Consider the following 21,425-nt stretch of genomic DNA (forward strand, 5'->3'; position numbering starts at 1 on the left):
GTGTTAACAGAAAAAGGAAACTCTGTAAAACATTTTAAAGAAGTTTATTTTGAGCCAATAAAAATAAAATAAAAAGAGGTTTATTTTGAGCGATCTGGTTACAGATTGGTTTTGTGCATTTTGGAAAGACAGGAATTATAAAATCATAAATCAACGTATAAAAAGCATACATTGGTTCAGTATGAAAAGGTAGAATGTCTCAAAGGAGGGACTTAAAAGTCAGAGTTGGGTTTTAGGGATTCTTTGGTTGGCAATTGGTTGAAAGAGTTAAGCTTTGTCTAAAGACTTGAAGTCAGTATACAAAGGAATGCTGAAGTTGAGACTGGGGGCGTCTGTTATCTGTGCTATGATGCTACATCAGAGTCAGGTTGGAAAACAAGCCACATTATATTGGGTTAATTTTTAAAAACCTTTTAATTAGATTTTATGGTTTGTAGAGTGTGACTTAACACTAGTCTGGCATGGCCTTGGGCCTTGTTTATAATTTGGTGTCTTATTGTCACAAAAAGTTTGTTCTATGAGTCTTGTGATCTCTGTTTTAACATTAATGCTGGCAAGTTGTGCCGAAACTTCAAAAGGCAGAGAGCATAATGAGGCGTGTCCAACTGCCTTTCCTGTCATGGCTGGGAATTCAGTTTGTCAGATTTTCTGGGGTCCCCTTGGCCAAAAGGGGGTCCATTCACTTGGTTGAGGGGCTTAGGATTTTATTTTTAGTTTACAAATGTCATGTGATCAGCTATATTCTTCATTGTCACTGAAAAGACATGATGTTAGATAAAACTACAAAGAAAACATACGGTTTTCAAGCTACTAGCAAGGGCTTTCGAAATATCTCACTAATGGTTAGAGAAAACGTCCATTGCTTGTAGCCCATTTTGTCTAGGTCAACACCAACACAAAAATGTGTTGCAGGTTCATGAAACTTTCCCAAGAAACATATTTCAAGTATTTACATTTTATAAGAGGAAACTCTTTAGAAAGTTGCAGTCAGTCGAAACAAAATCTACCTTTGAAATTGTTTAAATGCAGAAAGGAGGGGTCGCCTTACATAGTTTTCCTAAAACTTTACATCTCTCTTTTTCCCTAAACTTTCACCATAAAGAGCTTCTGAGAAAATCTGTTGGGGTGAAAAAAAAAAAAGGATATTGAGAACTGACAAACAATGCTCTCTTTATTTAAGTGACTTGTGTTGGGACTATGTTTACAACATGTGAAACATATCTAGTTATTTAGAAGAGCCTGGTGCACCCCCACCCGTTGTCATGAGGCCCACCTGCCCTTGACATTGCTCGAGGTCACGGTGTCTAGACAGAGTGGCCTCTAGTCTGTATGACCTCAAGTCACCTTTATGTGACTTATTAAAAGGCACCCCTGCCATCTATTGGAAAAGTGTTGCAGTATGCTGATTTTGTTAGGAGGCTCTTCATTGCCTTATGACAGACACTTATCATGATAAGTATACAAACCCATGATGTGAATAGCACCCCCTCAGACATGGCGCCATTGTGTAGTACATGACCTATACCATCATATGGGACATTTGCAAGTAGATAAAGAATAGAAATCACCATGGCAACACTTATATATAACATGAACATTAGAAACCATGTTCATTGCAGTAATGCCCAGTAAGTTCCTGTTCAGCAAGTTGGTGGTGCTGAAATGTGGAGGTAGGGTGTCGAGTGGGGAGGATTCTTTCACTGATAGCTTCCATTATTGAGAACAAGAGCCTGCCCATTGCTCTTTATATGTGTTTCAGTCAGTTAAAAAGTGCCTACAAATTCCAACTACTTAGCCAAATGGAAAAGATTCTCTGTTTAGAGAGAAAACAAAGCTTTCTTCTTCCCCATCATTAAGCAGGCTGAGTACACTTAGCAGAACTTTTCCACTTAGGTATCCAAGTTAAGGCTATCAGTGACTTTTCACTTGAAATCTAAATATTATAGAAACATTTTGTAGGGAAAACTGTTCACAGGCCTGTTGAAAAAAAAATCAAATAAATAGTTTGGGGGTTTCCATCTTGGAATTAGAATGTTTATTTAAGAAACTCTAATAAAGCCCTCTTTCAAACCCATGAAAATTATAGTCAGAACCAAGTGGTAGACTAAGGATTCAGGAAATAGCTATTGATTTGTGAGGGACAGAGGGAAAGAAAGGGCCAGGAAAGGAAGGAACTTGATGAGAAACTTTTTGTAATGGTCCTTATTTCCTTCAACTTTGAAAAACCATTTCATTGGCAGTAGAATTTAAAACACTCTCATTCTGCAACTACCTCTCCCAGGCAATAGGTAGTGCCCAGGGCATGGCTTAGGCTGGGTTTCTGTGAGCAAAGGCATGAACGTAGGTGGGGCTGACACACTGGCTGCAAGACTTAGTGCAAAAAGGATTTTCAATGGGGGCAGGCAGGGCAATATGGGAAAGTCCAAAGCATCATGCCCAAGGGATTGGGCAGAAATCAGAAAAGAATCTGAAAACTGGCAAGAAGAGACCCTTATTGGTGAGGGAAAGTTGTGTTTCAAAGATTCCAGAAGGATGCCAGAAGTGGACTCTTTTATAGCGTGCCCACAAATGAGCCCTAAGCAGGGGGAAGCCCATGAAAGAAAACTCTAACCTGCCTTTTAATTTACTTTTCAAAACCTCCATGGTCAAGAAATCAGAAAATAGTGAGAAACACATTATATTAATGCATAGGGATGGGTTACAAAAGATAGTCGAAAGTTCTACGAAGAAACGCCAAGGGCATGTACAAAGTGTATTTTGTGACAAATCTGGACCAGCACCTGGAAGTAAATGTGGAAGTGTAATAGTTCTGAAGTAGCTACATTGGAGATCAAAGGCTCTGAGTGATTTAGAAGAAAAAAGTAGCTTAGCCAAATATCACTGATCACGTTTAACCCTTTTTACCTTATGCATGTAATTATTCTATGTAAATATAATCCTAAATCAGTGACCCAAATAAAGTTGTCTAATAAATGTGCATGGTTAGAATTCCATACTTGCTTGTTCTCTGCATTTGCTGTTTCAGTGAAGTAATGGTGAGATATATAGGTATTAGGTGTCCTTACTATTACTTACACTTTTTGATTCGGTAATGATATAAACCCCTTGGATGTTTAGGGAGACCCGTAATTCCCAGTTGAGCGTTAGTTACTGTGTGGTTAATGTTGTGTGGCTTAGTATACCCACCAGCTGTGTGGTCAGGGAAGTAGAAAAGAAACTTCCCCTGGAAAGACAGTCCTTTTAAAATTTTCAGTGACCTTACCTATTAGTAGATGTGATTCATCAGCTTCTTCAGCTATTATACAACCAAGAAAATTAGTAATTTTACCCTTTGAGTATGAAGTGGAACTAGATGAAAAGTAAAGATAAAAAATCAGAAACCTCCTCTCCATGTGTCTACTAGAAGGGATATTAAAGATGAAGTCAGTGGCTCTCACCCTTGGCTGTACACGAGAATCACTTGGGACTTTTACAAATTCTAATACCCAGACCATACCCTGGACCAATCCAATCAGAATCTCTTAGGATGGGATCTAAGCAGCAGTGCTGTGTATGGGGGTCTGGAGAGAGTGGGGGTGGGGTGGGGGTGGGTATGTGTATCCACAGATAGTTCCTTTTGGGAACACCTGGATTAAATGAAATAAGGCAAGTGCCTGACATACATTTAGTGCCTAACGAGTGTATACACCACCTTTGAATTGTTTCCTGCTACCCCATCTCTCCCTTTTCCAAACTTGCACAAGAATAGTATTGTATCTGTCTTGGTCTTTCAAAGTGTATCACAGGTGACTTTGCCTCAGAGTTAGAGAATTCATTTTTGACTTCATGATGACAAAGGCAGAACTCTCATCTTTTCTTTTTTTCTTTTTCTTTTTTTTTTAAGCAAGGCCTCGCTCTGTCTCCCAGACTGGAGGGCAGTGGTACAATCATAGTTCACTGCAGCCTTGAATTCCTGGACTCAAGCCATCCTCCCACCTCAGTGTCCAAAGTGCTGGGATTACAAGTTTGGGCCACTGCACCTAGCCCTTTTCTCACTTTTAATATACCATCTCATTATTTATTTTGTTACTTTATCTTCCAATATTCCTTAACTTCTTTCACCTATATAAGTCCCAGAATCTGTCGGTTTAGGAAGAATCATTACTTCTGTGTCTCTAGGGATTTAATTTAGCCAAATCTTCTTGAGCACTTCAGAAAAATCAGGGTGGAAATAAAGTTTAAGGAATAAAGGGAGTTTTTAAAAATAGAATACAACTCATCCATTTCAATTCAATTCAAATGCCTTTCTCTTTTCCAAGCATTTTTAATAAGCTCACTTAAGAGTCTTGTTGAAAAATAAATAAATTACACTTGTTTTCATTAAGAGAAAATATCTTTTTCCATTTTTGCTGGTATTGTTGAAGGAAACAAAAAGGAGTCTAAAACTTGGCAAAGGAGGACATTATTAGTGACATATTGGTCACAGATGTGCTGGTAGAGCTACATTTTCTTCCTGCCATTAGGATTTTAAGTGCCCACAAATTACATATGAAAGTCCAGATAACTTTCTTACAAAAGGGAAAGATGAAAAAAATTATGATACTTGCAAAATCTTGATTTTAAAGATATTCTAAATAAGTTTTTATAAAAAAGAAAATTACATATGTCCATCTGCTAGTTTTTCTTTTAAAGGAAAAGTAGTGCTGGATGGTGCCAACATTTACCTCGTGTCATCAATTCCAAATGTTTTCAACAAGTGAAGATACCTGAGATACTCTTTGGCAATACTTGTGAATAATAATATTTCCTTTCCTTAACAATTCTTAAGAAAATCAAGATGGCAAAATTTAAGAGGTAGAAAGGAACTCTCTTTAGTAACTTTATGGCTCAAATCTGTAGGCCTGTAAAGCAGAGAATGAGGAGTTGAGCCAAATTTTGTTCCATTGCAGAAAGTCCTGAAAGGACTTTAGGGAGAGTATTGACAAGCCAACTCTGGAAACAGGGTTAGGATTCACCTGGGAGGAAACGGTCTTGGCATCAGGATGCCCATTAAGGTAGTTGTAATAGATGAATGTAATTCCAGATCTAAGGCTCCGACTAAAAGGATGTAATGGAAGGAAAAGGTATGTTGTAAATGAAAAAGGATCAAGAAACGGATTTGACAGGCATTAAAATAATAATGGCAAGCTAAATATTTATTATAAGACTTCTTGAAAACTTTTTATTCACCTTGATGAGAAAACTTGATAAGGGAATAACTCCTAGAAGGATGACAGATGCCTCAATTTTCATCATGTTTAAGTTGGTAAGTGAACCAGTTTGAAATGTCATGTAAATTGAAAGTGATATGAAATTGAACAAAGGAATGAGTTCATTGCCTATGTAAGAAACTGAATCATGATACAGAAAAAAATATGGCCTAGTTTCCTGATACGTAGGTAGAAAATTATTATATGTTTGTATTTTTAATTCAATAAGAATATGCATTCTAAGATGATTTAGCGATCTGATTATTACAATGACAGGTGGCTTTAAATCAGGAGCTTGTAATATATTTTTCAGTCTCAAAGCTATTTGATAGTACTGTCAAGGGAATGTCAGTGTTTGATTCTAATCCAGTGCTGTCTGGTATCTTGTGTGTTATTTGGTTTTATAAGTTCAAGACGTCATACTATACAGCTTTTTAAAAGCCTGTAGGGAAGACTTCAGGTTCTTTTCATTCTCAGCAGTATCTTGTTTTCTTGCTTCCCATTTGCCTAGGAAAGTGACAATACTGGAGGACCCTGATCAGAACATTCACCTGAAAAACTTGACTCTCCATCAGGCAACCACAGAGGAAGAAGCTCTGAATTTGCTTTTTTTAGGAGACACCAACCGAATGATTGCAGAGGTAATAAACTTCTCTCTGCAAGCTGTTTTTTCAACATTGTAGGATATAGTATCTGAAGCCAAGGTGGAAAAAAAAGGCTATAATAGACGTTTAGGGGCAACAATGACCTTAAAAATAATTTCGTCCAAACCTCACATGCAGATAAAGAAGCCCAGATCTAGAGAAGTGAGGAGACTTTCCCAAGGTCACCCAGCTAGCTAATGAGCAGGAACAGAAATCTAGACCCCTATATTCTCAGTCCACTGCTTTTTCTACTTCAGTGTATCTACCTTTTAGTTTTTATTTTTATATTTCTAAGTTTTATACAAATTGGTTTGTACATTAATGACAACTTATTACATGTCCTAGTTATAGGAAGTTTTGCGTATTTTCTAAAATTTAAAAATAGTCCATTTTCCTAACCTGAAATCATCCATATGTTAGCATGTATTTACATATCCATATATTTTCATTTAGTTAGTGGGTTAATATGTATAAAGTACATAGAACAATGCGTTGAACATAGGGAGCGCTCTATGCATTTGCAGCTATTGTTGGCGTATCTGGGAACACCACCATAGTGTATATATCTCAGTGCAACATTTGGAACATACTTATATTAAAAATTATTGATTGTTAATCTGACATTCAAATTTAACTGAGTTCCTGTTTTACCTGAGAATTCTATGCAGGAGCTAGGATTGACCCAGCTTGGTCAGGGGCCCAAATTGTAACTGGTTTCTGATTGCGGATGGAGGGTTATGAAGCTCTCATCCAGCTACACTGTGGTGAAGGGAATGGGATGGTGGTGGTGGTAGCAGTGTGGGAACAGTTCCCCAAATGACAGCTTACTGTTTTCACGGGCATTTTCTTTTTAAACCACCCTTCCAGAGTTCTATATTTTACCTTGTCTCTGATCACAAGTATTAGGTAGGGATAGTAAGCTAAAAGGATAAGTAGTCCAAGAAAAAGCTCCATCAGCCCCATGTCTGCCCTCTGGAATACCCCACCTTAGATGCAAGATAGACCAATACAAACCAAATTCAGACAGTGAAAGCATGGCATTGATATCTGTTATTATTTTGGACCCTTAGTTTTTGTTTTTGTCACAGTTGTTTACCAGTTTTGCATCAATACTTTTCAATAGACTAGCTAACTTATAAAGGTTGAGTTTATGTGCCATATATATGGATTTAAGGATGCTTAAATTGTTATTTTTATCTGAAACAACATTCACATAGTTTTAAATTTCAGAATATTTTGTTTTGCTTTACAAATTTGTATTTGTGCTCAGTACTCTAATATTTTGCCCATTTGATCATTTGTGATGCTCTTATTTGTCATAATAATCGAAGATTAAGGAATAAAGGTTGAGTAAGAATTAGGGCATATGATGACAAAGGATTTAGCATGCTCCACTAAATCCTTTTCCTCCATATATAGTTTAATAAACAGCAAACCAGGAGATACAGAATAGAAATGGGTCCTGTCCACCAATGCTTCTGAAAAAGAGAAAAAATAGATTCGTAAACTGCTATAAGGAAAACAAGTAGAGGAGCCTGTTGCTGCCTCAGTGCTAACTGACTTTCTTTCAGAGGTGATCCATCCCTAGAGAAATACAGGCCTCATCCTTGCCGATTACTTTCCCTCACCTTCAGTGGGTTATGGAAAGGCCCTTAACCTGTTCCACCATGACCTCCAGTAGCTTAAAAGCTTGGCCATTTGCTCTTTCAAAGTTATACATGAACTTTAGCTAACTACATGGCTTTGGGCTGTGGTTTTGTAAAATTTTAAGGAACTTCCTTTGTGAAACTTACCTGTCTTACCACCTTACAAAATTCCAAGTCTTTTTTTTTAAATTTCTTTTAATTTTTTATTTTTTGAGACAGAGTCTCGCTCTGTTGCCTAAGCTGGAGTGCTGTGGTGTGATGGCTCACTGAAGCCTCTGCCTTCCAGGTTCAAGCCATTCTTGTGCCTCAGCCTCCCAAGTAGCTGGGACTATAGTCATGTGCCACCACACCTGGCTAGTTATTTTGTATTTTTGGTAGAGACAGGGTTTCACCATGTTAGCCAGGCTGTTCTAGAACTCCTGGCCTCAAGTGGTCTGCCCACCTCAGCCTCCCAAATGCTGGAATTACAGGTGTGAACCACCACACCCAGCCAGAATTCCAGGTCTTTTCCTATTACTTACTGATGAGTGTTTAATATTATAAATAGCTGAAACCTGAAGAAGTCCAATCCTAATAATGGGGGTTGTGCATTTCTTTAAATGCACTGATTTCTTTAAAAAAACAAGTCTAATAGGTTTTGGTTGCTTCTGTACTTGCTTTTATCTTTTCTTTAGTAATAATAATTACCATGTTATAATGAGAGCCTGCTTAGTAAAAGTCTTGCCATTGTTGTAGACATGTTATATATTTCTAAATTATTTTAATATTATACCCAATATTTAGCACCTTAGTTTATACCTTGAATGCAATGAAAGCAAATACATAAAAATATAAATGAAGAGTAACTGTCAACCCCTAGAAATTCCTTATTATTCACAGTCTTCTAAAAAAGCATGTTTTGGATTACAACCTAACTGTCAGAATGCAATTTGTCAGCACAGAACGAGCTTACCAGGATAAAAAGAACAAACGAATCATTTTTTAAAAAAACGAAGTTCCCAATTTCCCATTTACACAGAGGAATCCAGAAGTTGCCTTGGTAACCAGAAAACATTTGCAAAACAAAGTCTGAATAAGTGGGACACAAAGTGGAGTGCTCTTTCCTTTCATGTTCTTTACCCATAGCCAGCGTTTTAAGGAAAAGTTATTAAGAGTGGCTTCAGCCTCTTCTTATTTATTCAGAACTCTTAAGTAATTTCAGCAATCCTACCAGTGTTTTGAATAAAACCTGATTATGTCCCTAGGATAAATTTTTTTTTAAGTTGAATTGCTGGGCCAACGAGAATAAATATTATAAAAGCTGAACTGTGTGTGACCCAGCATCCGGTCCACCAGTAGCGAGTATAACTTGATACTTTTTTGTCTTATAGCTGAAATATTTCTATCAAGTCATCAAATCTAATTGAAGAAAGCAGTCTGCATTCGATGATCAGGCCATGCATAGTGCCATAGATAGGACCATTTGCCCCTACCTTGAAGGCATAGTCCTACCCATGGTCTAGGGCACTCTGTGTCCAAGTATGGTTCTAGGAAAACCTGCATTAGAATACCCTGTGGTAGTTAAATGATGCAGTTTCTTGGATTACATTTCTGGTTGATGATTCAGAATCTCTTCCATGTGGAGCCCAGGAATATGTATTTTAGCATTTTAAATGTGCTTAGGCTAGATTTGGGAGCAGTCTGGGCTTTACCCTTAAGAAAGCTGGTTGAAACCCACTCCCAGGGAAAAAAAAAACAACAAGCAGGTCTATATTCTGCATCCTTGTCAACACAACAACATTTGAAAATTCTGCCAGTTTGGTAGACAAAAAAAAGAAATCTTGTTTTAATTTGCATTTTGATTACCAAATTCTTTTATATCTTTATTGGCCATTTGCATTTTCTGTTTTTGTTCATGTCTTCTATTTGTTTCTCTCTTGAAGTGTTAGGGTAGGTCTGATTGATTTGTTGACCCCATGAGGGCTGGAACTTTGTCCTGTTCAGCAGTTTGTTGTACTGTGTACTGCAGCTGTAGGAAGTGAATACTGTGTCCGAGGGGTCTAGCATATAATTTCTTATATAGGTATTACCTGGTGTAGTTATTGGCCTGGATGGATTCTGGAGCAATAATATGCTATATCTGGTATAAAACATTTGCTGTGAAACTGCTTGCAGGGGACCTTTGGTGAGAAAGGAACACTCAGTGCCGACGTTGGGAAAGTCCGGGGTCCCCTGGGTGGGCAGCTTTCTTGCTTTCCGCCTGGCTTCCTTTCCCATGTGAACTGTCAGGTGACTTCCTCCAGTCAGTGTTGGTTCCACTCTGTGGTTTCTTCACCATCTCTCCCAATCCCCACCAGGTAGTGCTGAAGAGCATGAACTTTGGAGACCTTCTTTTCTACCCCTGGCTCCACCCTTTGCCAAGTGTGTGTCCTTGGGCAAGTCACTTAACTGGTCTGAACTCTGCTTTCTAACCTGTAAAATGGGCATAATTATACCCACCTTCTAGGGATATAGAAACAATTGAATTAAATAACATTTGGACAGGCCCTGGAGTTCTTAGCTGGCAACTATTTAAAGACAAGACTTTTGTCTTGTTCATCTCTATTCTCTCAGCACCTGGCAACTAGTAGGTCATCAATTATTGATTAATTGTTTTGTGGAATTCATGAGAGACGAAGATCTGGTGATTCCAGGCAATAAGACCTCCAATCTCAGGCCCAGAACTGAAAGTGATTTTATGGTACACTGTGCTTATTGGTGAGTACTGAGAACAGATGACTTCAACATTTTGTGTGTGTGTGATACTTCAAATCTTTTGAAAGAGGTTACTTTCCAAATAATTAGCCTATCAACAAAGTTTCTAGGATTAATAAATAATTTCCCCAAGAGTGATTAGAAGTCTTTATGCCTAAGTCTTTGCTAGAAATAAAAGACATACAGACACTCCCCAACTTACAATTTTTCAGCCTTACAATGGTGTGAAATTGATATGCATGCAGTAGAAACTGTACTTCAAGTTCTCACACAATGATTCTGTTTTTCACTTTCAGTACAGTCTTCAATAAATTATATGAAATATTCAACACTTTATTATAAAACAGGGTTTGTGCTAGGTGATTTTGCCCCACTGTAGGCTAATAGAAGTGTTCTGCGCACGTTGAAGGTAGGCCAGGCTAAGGTATGATGTTCAGTAGGTTAGGTATATTAAATGCATTTTCAACTTATGGTATTTTCCATTTACTATGGGTTTGTTGGGACATAACCCCACATCATAAATCGTGGAGCATCTGTGCTAGATTTATCTGAGTTGTGCTGATGTGCTTTGTAAGCTCTCAGGCTTTGCACATTAGCAAACTTTTGGAGTAAGTTGTATGACCTTGTGGAAGTGCAAACAGTTGGGAGACGGGGTGTGAGTGGGGGTTAATAGGTTTATGCGAGTTATAGGAACAGCTGTTCTTGGACGTGTTGTCTAATAACATAAGGATAGGGCAGGAAGGAAGGAGTAGCTTTATTGTGTGATTGTGTTTGTTAACACAACTTCAAGCCCGAATCTCCTTGTGTGGTGTGTGTGGAAAACAAGAGGATTTTGGTTGCAATTAGTTCCAAAGTCATTAAAGGGATACTGACTAACACATCCTCACACATTTTTGTTTGAAAGATATGTTAGTTATACATAATTAGCAAGTTTGTTATAAAATTCGTGAACCTGGTTAGAGCAAAATATACAACAGGCAAACTACATTTTGGCCTTGATCTTATTACAATAAGAATAGCATGTTTAGCAGGGTGCAGTGGCTCACCTTTAATCCCAGCTACTCAGGAGGCTGAGGCAGGAGAATTGCTTGAGCCCAGGAGTTTGAGGCCAGCCTGGGCACTATAGTGCGACCCCACTTCAAATAAATACATAAATAAGAATAGCATTTTCTTCTTATTAGGCCCTGATAAGTAGCTAGAAGCCTTAGTGAAAGATATATTGACAATTCTAACCTCTTTTCTTATCTATTATATATACCTACTAGGTATAGAAGAAAAGAAACTTTAATTTTGAGCACTTACTATATGACAAGTATTTATTTCTTGTTCTCATAATTTACATATGAGATACATGAGAAACAGTGTTCTTTAAATAACGCTTCTGTCTTATAACACAGTTTGCATTCTGCTCTAACCTGATTTAGTGGTATTACATGAACCATGAGATTTGATCTAAAACATCGATTAAAATAAAAGAGTGGTCTGGAACAGCTATTATTAGAACTTTAAGATTTATATACTCCATATACATTATTAAAATAATAGTCTTTTGGCTATAAAATTTAGTCCCAGAGTTTCTTCTGATCTTTAAAGTTCTTGTCTCGAATTAAACGTAGCATATGAAAGTCACTTTTACTCTATTCAGTATTATTGACATTCACCAACGACAGCAGCAAAAAACGAAAGAGAGGAGAAAAAAGCCATCTTCAGTGAAATAAAGAAATAGCCATAACCTCAAACTATGAGAAAACCTGCCAAATACTATGAATGTGAATTATGATGAGAGAGGGTGCTGAGAGCCAACTCATATGTCCTCCAACCTCAGGCAGGATAGAGTTTCCCTTTAAAGAAAGGGTCACAAATTCTCAAATGCAAATCCAATGATCTTTTGGTTAGAGTGATGAGATCTGAAACACAGGCAAGTATGGAGGAAGAATCTGGGAATATTATATAGATATTCATTCTTACTCTAGAAGGTGGATCCAAAGAAGAAACCTTAAATACAAGCCATTTTTATGATCAGCGATGTGGGCTCATGCCAAAGAAGATGGCCTTTGGTGAGTGGGATTCAGGGAGTTTGTTATTTAAGGGGCTTAACTACGAGCCATCCCAGACCTATTAGTGTGAAATACTGAGGAAAGTTTATGCTCTTGAGGCTAAAGACATAACAGATGTAATGTAAAAGTATTCAGGATGTAAACCCAATATGAATATTTCCTCACCTATCCTCCCGGCTACTCTTTAGGAAAGAGATAGTCATGTTCAAAGATAAAATTATCAGAAAGAAAACATCCCACAACCTATTTGTATATATGGAGTAGGTGTCAGGGCTAAGGAACATATATCTGAAGGCTGATGAAATCAGAGAGCACAGGGCTTGCTCTTCATAATCTTAAGGATGTTATTTAAAGACAATCTTGGTTTTTTAAAAAATAGCTTAATATTATAGAAGAGCCCAAAGAAAAAGATAACAAGACAAAGAAAAGCAAACCTGAAAAACTTCAGAAAATAAATGAAAGAGAAAAAGAAAGCCATTAAAGAGATGAAAGTGCCATTAGAAGCGAATAGGAAGGAGGAAGAAGAAGAAGAAGAGAAGGTAAAGGAGAAGGAGGAGGAGTAGGAGGAGGAGGAGGAGGGAAAAATAAGAGGAAGCAATGTGACTGAAAAATAACTAAGGATATAAAAATTATTGAGAGAAGGTGATATCTAGAAAGAGAGACAAAGGAGCATCCAGTTATGCATAGTTAGAAATCCTGAAGAAGAGGAGAGAACAAAGGCAACAGAAACACTAGAGAAACGTTTTCTGAAACTTGGAATTACTTGAATCTGCAGATGAAAAGGACATAACTGAAAAAATTGGAAGAGCTCAAAGAAAAAATTGGAAGAGCTCAATTCCAAGATATCCTCTCTTGAAGTTACTAAATTCCAAAGCTAAAGAAAGAGCCTTAAGGGCATACAGTCAGAAAATACAAGTCAACTGTGAGTGAAAATAAAATAGGTTGTTATGCCTAATACTGGACATCTGTGCTTCTAGAATTCTTTCTTCAGCATCTCTACTCTGAGTGACATTGTCCTAAAATTTGTGTCGAAGACTGCATTAAGTGCTATCCCAATGAAGTTTCACGGGATATATTTTTTTCATTAGAACAAAATCATACAAATGTATATCTAAATTCTCCTTGGTGTGTTATCATTACCTGTGTCTAAGTTGTTTATACACAGGATAGTAAACCGTAGTTTCAGATTGTCTATAATCCCAAGGTATGTAGTATGTATAAAAAAGACAGTTTGAATAAACTGCTAAAATTCTTAAGATTGTTAGCTCTTATAGCCCCATAATATTATTATTCCACTTATGTGAATAGTCAGACTTGGAAATTTTTAAGCGAAGGCTGAATTTTAATAGGAAGAGAAAAAGAGAAAAAAATTCAAACTCAATTTAAAAGATGAAAAATGGACAGAGTGGACAATTATGATGAATTACTGTTTTGATGGCTAAATTTAGCTTATAATTCTTTTTGCAATCAAGTGAAAAATACAGCAGGGGGTTTGGCAGACATTTTGGGTTATATAATTTTCATTGTTCAGAGAGCAAACCTTAATGCTGGTGGAGGATATACGTAAGAATGCTGAAGGATGATACGTAAGAATGATAATTGAATGTAGTTCCAATTAAAGATACAGGCAAAATCTTTCCCAATTTCCCATATGTACCACCATTTAGCCGACTTAGATTTTGATATAAATGTGTTTGACTTTGATTTGCCAAATCTTGGAAAAATGACCCTTAGGGAAGTAATCTGAATCCTGACATCCACAGAGGAAGCTTCAACAGAACCACTAATTCTGACATTGTTTTCCTAAAAATTTTTGAGTCAGCTAATAGATCTTTGAGGATGTGAAAGTCAAAAATCCATCAAATTGATTCCAGACTTGTTAGGAGAGATGCACAATAAAACATACTAGACCTATTCTTATCATAAAGGCAAATCATAATTATTAGAACATTCTTATTATATGTTCCAGATTGTTCCAAAGTTTGTTTTTAAATTTTAAACAAAATTGGTGTGTCTAGTCTATTTCTCTTTTACAAAACTATTTTGACAACATGCTGGATAAGAAAAAGACCTAGAATCCTGCAACTGGGGAAAATCATTTTGACTACTTTTCTAAAAGCCAGGTATCTTATAAACAGAAAAGTCAGAAAGAAAAATGAGAAGTTTAGGATCATTAATTCCAGTAGAGGGATATCCACTCGGGAATATTTTGTTGCTAGGCAGTGTGTTCTGAAACACCTCCAGAAAAGATCGAGGTAGGTGTTTATAGGGTCATGTGCTTAAACCACTAGGTTTGGTCTCACTTCTCCAGGCTGAGTTAGAGTACATCAAGGGCATAGTGAGCTTCCTAATTCAATTAATTTAATATGGGAAGAACTATATAAAGAATCAGTTAACCGATAGGTAATGGATTAAGTAATTCTTCATTTAGGGTGAGGTTTAACCTGAAAGGCTGAGATACCAACTCAGAAAACATTTTAAAAAACACATGGAAGTTAGCATTTTCAGTCTTCAATTCAGATAGAGCAAATGAGCGGAGGAACAGATCAATTAGAGTATCAGTGTAGAAAGTGTTATCAAACAAGGAGAACTGAAGGGGAAAGCTGAATTCTAGATCCTGTGGTTGCTATTGTTGTTGATAGTTGGTTTGTTTTAAGGAGTCTCAGGCATATACTTTACAATGTCCTGTTCAATCAAAATGAGATTTCTTTCATTTGATCTATTCTAGATTAGTGGAAATTCCTGTTGAGATATTTTACTCCAAGATAACAAAGTGATTGAAAAAAATATTTTGCTACACAGGAATAGAATAAAAGGTATAAGTTATGGCAAGAAATAAGTAAGCGTTCAAGGTACCCTAGAAAACTTTTAATGTGATATACAGAGGTTATTTGAATCATTGAAGGCTGCATTAACTGTCTACAATCATTTTTGAAGTGATTGAAAACATAAGTTTAACTAAAAGCAGAAAAAAATTAATTTTACAAACATCCATAAGAGCATATTATGTAAACCCCAAGAAATTGTATTTCACTTATTGATTCTTGCCCCCAAATCAGAATTATCATTACTAAAAATGGCTGGACACACACACACACACGCACCCCACAAAAAAAAAGCATCGCCGTTTATTTTCAAATTTCTCTTTCAGCCAACAGGTATCTCCTGCTCTATAGAAAAGAATTATTATTCAATGAGATTTGAGGGGTTTTTTTACCACATGAAATAGCTTCTGAGAGTGGTAGCTAAGCCAGTGCCGGGGAGAGGCATAAAGGACAGTAGAAGGGGCCTTAGCACCTGTCTCCAGTCCTCAGTGTAGGCATTTGATGTTATGTGAAGTGTCCTAACAAAGCAGCATCAACCCCTGCCTCCACAGTCATTGCTGCTCCAAGCCCCTTCTGTATAAACATTTTGAAGCCACTATTGTCTGACAGGGTCATTTTTGAGTCACTTTTTACAATCTGCGCCATTCTGTTGACACTGCCACAAAATGAGTTGGACACCGAACATTCATTTGTAGCCCACCACTACTTCACTATGCACTAGAACAAACAGTTCATCATGATAACACAATTTAAACAATGTTCCAAATGGATTTTTTTATGAACATTTAAAACTCCATTTGGAACAACCAATTTTTTTGGACTCTTCCAGGGTTTGGATATCAATGACTGTCTATATGCACAAATGTTAAATGTCCTTTCTGAACACAATGGCTAATGCCAATTGGGTATAGTCCCAGGGAATTCACGAAGATAAATGAATTTTGAGTAGGCTTATTTGGGGAGTAGGAAAAGGGCATACTTGAGTGACAAGCTAGAAGACATTCTAGACAGGAGAAAAGGCAATTGAAGACATAGAGAGTAATGATTAAGAGCTCTGGAATCAGGCACAACAAATAACTGAAGCCCAAGATTGATAGGGAGATTTGAGTCAATCTAGCTGTTTCAAATAGTTCTAATTTTTAGACTCAAATGAACTGTATTCCATGGACTTAAAAAGCTTGCCAATGTAGTCACAGAATTATTTGAAGATTTTTAGAAATTATGGAGCATGCTGTAGAGATTCCAGAACACAAGAAATGAGCAAGAGTCAACAAATTAACAAACATTTTTTAACACTACTATGTTATGCTAGGCAATGATGCATAAGACACAGTCCCTGTCTACAAGGAGCTTGAAGTCTAGGAGGGAGGAAGAGGAAAATGGAGAAGCTTTGTAGGAAGTAATTTTTCAAATGAATGGAAATTCAGTGAGAAGTAAAGTTTTGCTACACTGGAGATGAGAAAGAGGAAAAATAACTTTCTTTAGCCATAGACTGAAGATATGATGACTCTGTAAGGAGTCCAGTGTGCCTAGGTTTTTAAATTTCACCCCATAAAAGTAAGTCTATTCTCCATTTTCCAAAAAAGAAAATATATATGCAAGATAACAAGCTAATATTTTTGATACAAGCCCTAAAAAAGAAACTGATAAAGGATAATAGTAAGCAATTAAGAAAAAGTCAGCATTGATATTACTTTAAACTAATTTCATTCACTTTTCTGACAGCATTTAAAATTTTATAGATCAAATGAATTCAATTTATTTTTTATCTCTCAAAATATCTTTGGGAATATAGAGAGAAATTGAAGTCATATAAAAGTACTTGAAGTCAATTGTTAAATACCCGTAACTGTTACCTAACCGGGTGGAGAGCAGAGGTGGTCTTCTTGGAATGTTGTTGGTCTGCCCTGCTGCTCCGTGTCTTACACATTGTTTGGATGAGAATATACAAGATATTTTCATTTGTAGATAGCACAAAATTGAAAACAAGATCAAGCTCCAATAGATTGTATTGTTGACATAAAAACTAATCAAATGCAGTCATGAAGTAAACTAGTGTGTGTCTGTGTGTGTGTGTGTGTGTGTATGTATGTGTGTGTGTGTGTGTGTGTCCCAAAGAAATTCCATAGCATGGGTAAGGGCTAGAGCAAATCTGGTATAGTAACACTTCATGTGATGTGCTATTTACTGGCAATATTAGATTTAGATTGCCCAGGTTCCAGGAAGTAATACATCCAATGTCCTTAGCTGTGGTTAGGCTACTTTTAAAATAATATATTCAATTCAAGTGCCAGAGTACCATATTTAAAAAGGATTTTGATAAACAGTTGCAAAAGGCCCAGTTGAAAGGAATAGAGATATTTAGTCTTAGGGAACATGCTAGTTTAATTCAGGGATGTAGATAGGATTGGCATTAATCAAATATGCCTTTTAACAATAGTACTTTGAGAGGTGGAGGACAATTGGAAGGGACAAGAGTAAATATTGAGACTAGAAGGGAGAGACTGCAGTAACCCAAGCGAGAGGTAAAGGATATTTGGCTACTGAGGGAGATACAGATAAGTGGAGAGAAATCCAACAGGAGTAGGATGGGTTGGATACCCATCCATGGCACACAGAGGGAGGGAAAGAGATAACGGTTGTTTTGGGAACATTATGTACAAGATGCTGGCAAGGCATTTTAATGACAGTGATCAGTCAAACTGCTGGACATTCTAATCTGGTATACAGAACAATTAAGAGAGAAGGATACATGAGGCATCTGAATAAAGTGAATATCAACAGCGACATTAATATGACCCTTTACACTTCGCAGATCATTTCAGTACTCAGTAACTCAGTTGGTATTTAATATAACTCCCTGCAACGAAGCAGGTCTTAATATGGCATTCTAGAAACATGAAAATCAAAATTCCTTCATGTGATTTTGCTTCAGCTTTTAACACTAGTAAGTGACAGAACCAGGACTTGAAACCAGGCTATCTGACACCAAATTCTGAGATTTTTGGTGTGTGATTTTCATTACACTACAGAGCCTATGCAATGAGGATTTGAGCTGTAGAAGATGAGTTTCCAAGGGGAGAAGATATGGTCACCATAGCTTAGGACACACCTATTTTTAGGGACTGCAAAGAAGAGAGCAAAGTAAAGGAAAAAGCCGTAGAGAAGGAGAAAGTGACTGGAGAGTATTTGGCCCTAGAAAGCAGGTGGTGGGCAGAGGGTGGCGAGCTCCTAGAGTGAGGGAATGGCTAGCATTATCAGATATTACCTAGAAGATCAGCATGTTCATTGCTAAGAACAAATCACTTTCTTTACTGCACATTTTGCCTTTCTCATTTCATGCTCATTCTCATTTCACACATTGTGGCTTTAGATCCTAACTAGATTATAAGTTCCTTGAGGGCAGCATCCAGGTCTTATTTTCCTTCTTGTCTCTGTACTGCCTAACACAGTTAGGCATATAGGAAATATATAGGCTAATAGGAAACATGGAAGCTCTCTGCATGCAGGTGATTAATCATCACTAAAATTTTTCCAAAGGCACAGTCACTAGTGCCAAAAGCACATTTGTTTAAAATGTGTGCTTAACTTTGAATGAATCTGCCTAAATGGTGCCATCTGTTCTTAGGCAGTTTCAGAAACATTTTAATATGATTTTACCTTTAAAAGGACAAATGTAGGGCCATGCCTATGAGACATAAAGACATCCTTAAATAAACACAGAGCAGACACCAGCACATCCAATCACACTTAAAAAGCTCCACATAAAGAATGTTTTCTGAGGTTTAAGAAATTTTTATCTAAGAGGACACCAACTGCTACTTCATGCAGAAAATATTTATGAGACGTTACAAAACTGTAGGCACGGACTCCTACAGCATATTACTGCATTTTAATTACAGACTCCAGAATATACAATTTTAGTTTATGTGAATCTTATATTCCTTTGAAATGGGTACACTCTACCAATATTCATTTATGGCTCACATTTTATTGGTTTCAGAATATCAGTTTCGAAGCTGAAGACAGCTGTTGAGAAGTCTCCATGTTATTTGTTTATATTGATTGTCAGTTTGACTTTTGTTACAGTGTTGTAGGATTTATTGTTGCGCGACTATCACAGTGAAATGAAACCCATGTTTAAGTTCTGCAAATAACTTACAGTCACTTCCAAAACACCTCAACTTAGGTTCTAAATTTGAGTTTGCGGTTTTACATGCACAGTTATTTGCTGATCCGCTTTAGCAGGCAAAATCACACACTGGCCAGGTTTGGGCATAGTTATTGTGGCAACAAGTAATGGGTCAAATTTTCGGCCTGTTTAACTCACTAGCTACATCATCATCACCAAAACTATGCCAGCATTTTGACATCTGTTTATTTTGGCAGTTGGTGTAAATCAACTCTGGTGTATATCAAGAATTTATATTTACAGAAAGAATTTCTGGTTGAATTACCATTCAAATATGTTACCCTGTCTGCACACATGTGCATCCATATTGAAATTTTTTGGTTAAATCTCATTTTGCAAAGGTGGAGATCTGAACATATTCACTCATATGAATACTCACTTGGAATATTTTTGGTTTTTTTGTTGTTTGACAGGATGATACTACTAACTTGTCACTCGTATCTTGAATCAGATTAATTTCTTTCTTGTTCCAAAAAATGTAAAACACAAAAAAGTACAGAGAATAATGTGACCAACATCCATGTTTTCCAATCCAGGATTTGCTTCTAATAATTTTTAACTAAATGAAAAAGAATATTGCAGATAAAGCTGAAATCCCTTTCTTGGCCTTTCATTTCCATCCCTCACAAACACAACTGCTATTATTAATTTGCCATATCCTTCTGGTCCATGTTTTTATACTTAATGACCTAAGTTATAGCTTCATGAACGATAGATAATATTGCTTTTTTAATTATGTAAATTCTATCATAGTGTTCATATCATTATTTAACTTTCTATTTTTTCTCAGCTTTCTATTTTAGAAATCCATTTATGTCAATCTATCCAAAGTTGCTTTATTTTAACATCCCTGTAATTTGCATTATCTCAGTTTACTAATCTTTTCTGTCACAGATGTCTACTTAGGTTGTGTGTCTTGCACCAATTTCTTGCTATCCCTAATAATGTTGCAGTGAAAGTCCATGTATATATGTCCTTATCACATATCATGCATATATATATACACACACACATACACACACACATATATATGTATACCTGTCCAAGATTTCTCTCTAGGAAATATATCTAGTAGTTTATTGATGGCTGTGGGTTATACGTATTTGGAACTTTGCCATATATTATCAGATTGCTGTCAAAATTTATTCTTAACTTATATTTCTACCAGCAGTACATAAAATTTCCCATTTCCTTATATCTCCAACGACATGTATTTTGTTAGACTTTATTTTTTAAACCTTATGGTTCTAAGTTATGTGGTTCTGATTATGTATAAATTTGAGCATTTTTTCAAATATTCATTAACCATTTCCAGATTTCTTCTTTATAAGTTACCTAGTCATATTCTTTGCTTACTTTTTCTCACTGATTTGCAAGAGTTCTTTATTTATGTCTTTATTTATTTATGTATGTGTTTATTTTTGAGATGGAGTCTTGCTCCGTCACCCATGCTGGAATGCAGTGGCATTATCTTGGCTCACTGCAACCTCTGCCTCCCAGGTTCAAGGTGTTCTCCTGCCTCAGCCTCCCAAGTAGCTGGGATTACAAACATGCACCACCAATCCTGGTTATTTATTTATTTATTTATTTATTTATTTATTTATTTATTTATATTTTTAGTACACACGGGGTTTCACCATTTTGGTCAGCTGGTCTCAAGCTCCTGATCTCAAGTGATCTATCCACCTCGGGCCTCCCAAAGTGTTGGAATTACAGGCGTGAGCTACCGCACCTGGCCGAGTTCTTTATTGTTAACGTTTTGTCAGCCATATGTATTGCAAATATCTTCTAGTGTTTTAATTTTTTGGTGGATTTTATCAGACAGAAGTTTTTACATTTTGGATTATCTTGGTCAAATAGTTTAAATCAATTTATTTTTGTGTTTTATGTCTTAAAGTATCCATTACCTCCTTGGGTTGATTACAGTATGCTTCCATGTTTTATTGTATTTGTGCTAAAGTTATGTTATTTCACACTTAAAGCTTTAATCTATTCTGGAATTTCTTTGTGTGCATAGTGTAAGGAAGCAATCTAAGTTTATTTTTTTCAAGATGGATAGCTGGTTATTCCAGTACCATTTATTAAATCAGTGCATCCTTT

General features: G+C 36.5%; 1 protein-coding gene across 6 annotated transcripts in view; it reads left to right on the top strand.

Moving 5' to 3' along the window:
- Nucleotides 1-21,425, top strand: part of KIF6 (kinesin family member 6) — a 388,695-nt gene that overhangs the window by 103,798 nt on the left and 263,472 nt on the right. For all 6 annotated transcript variants that reach the window (XM_015449450.4, XM_005553101.5, XM_005553102.5 and 3 more), the window contains one exon: nt 5,740-5,869. In XM_015449450.4, the coding sequence (XP_015304936.2) occupies nt 5,740-5,869 (130 nt within the window). The remainder of the gene's footprint in view (nt 1-5,739; nt 5,870-21,425) is intronic.

The sequence above is a fragment of the Macaca fascicularis genome, chromosome 4, assembly GCF_037993035.2.
Source record: "Macaca fascicularis isolate 582-1 chromosome 4, T2T-MFA8v1.1".
Classification (NCBI taxonomy): Eukaryota; Metazoa; Chordata; class Mammalia; order Primates; family Cercopithecidae; genus Macaca; species Macaca fascicularis.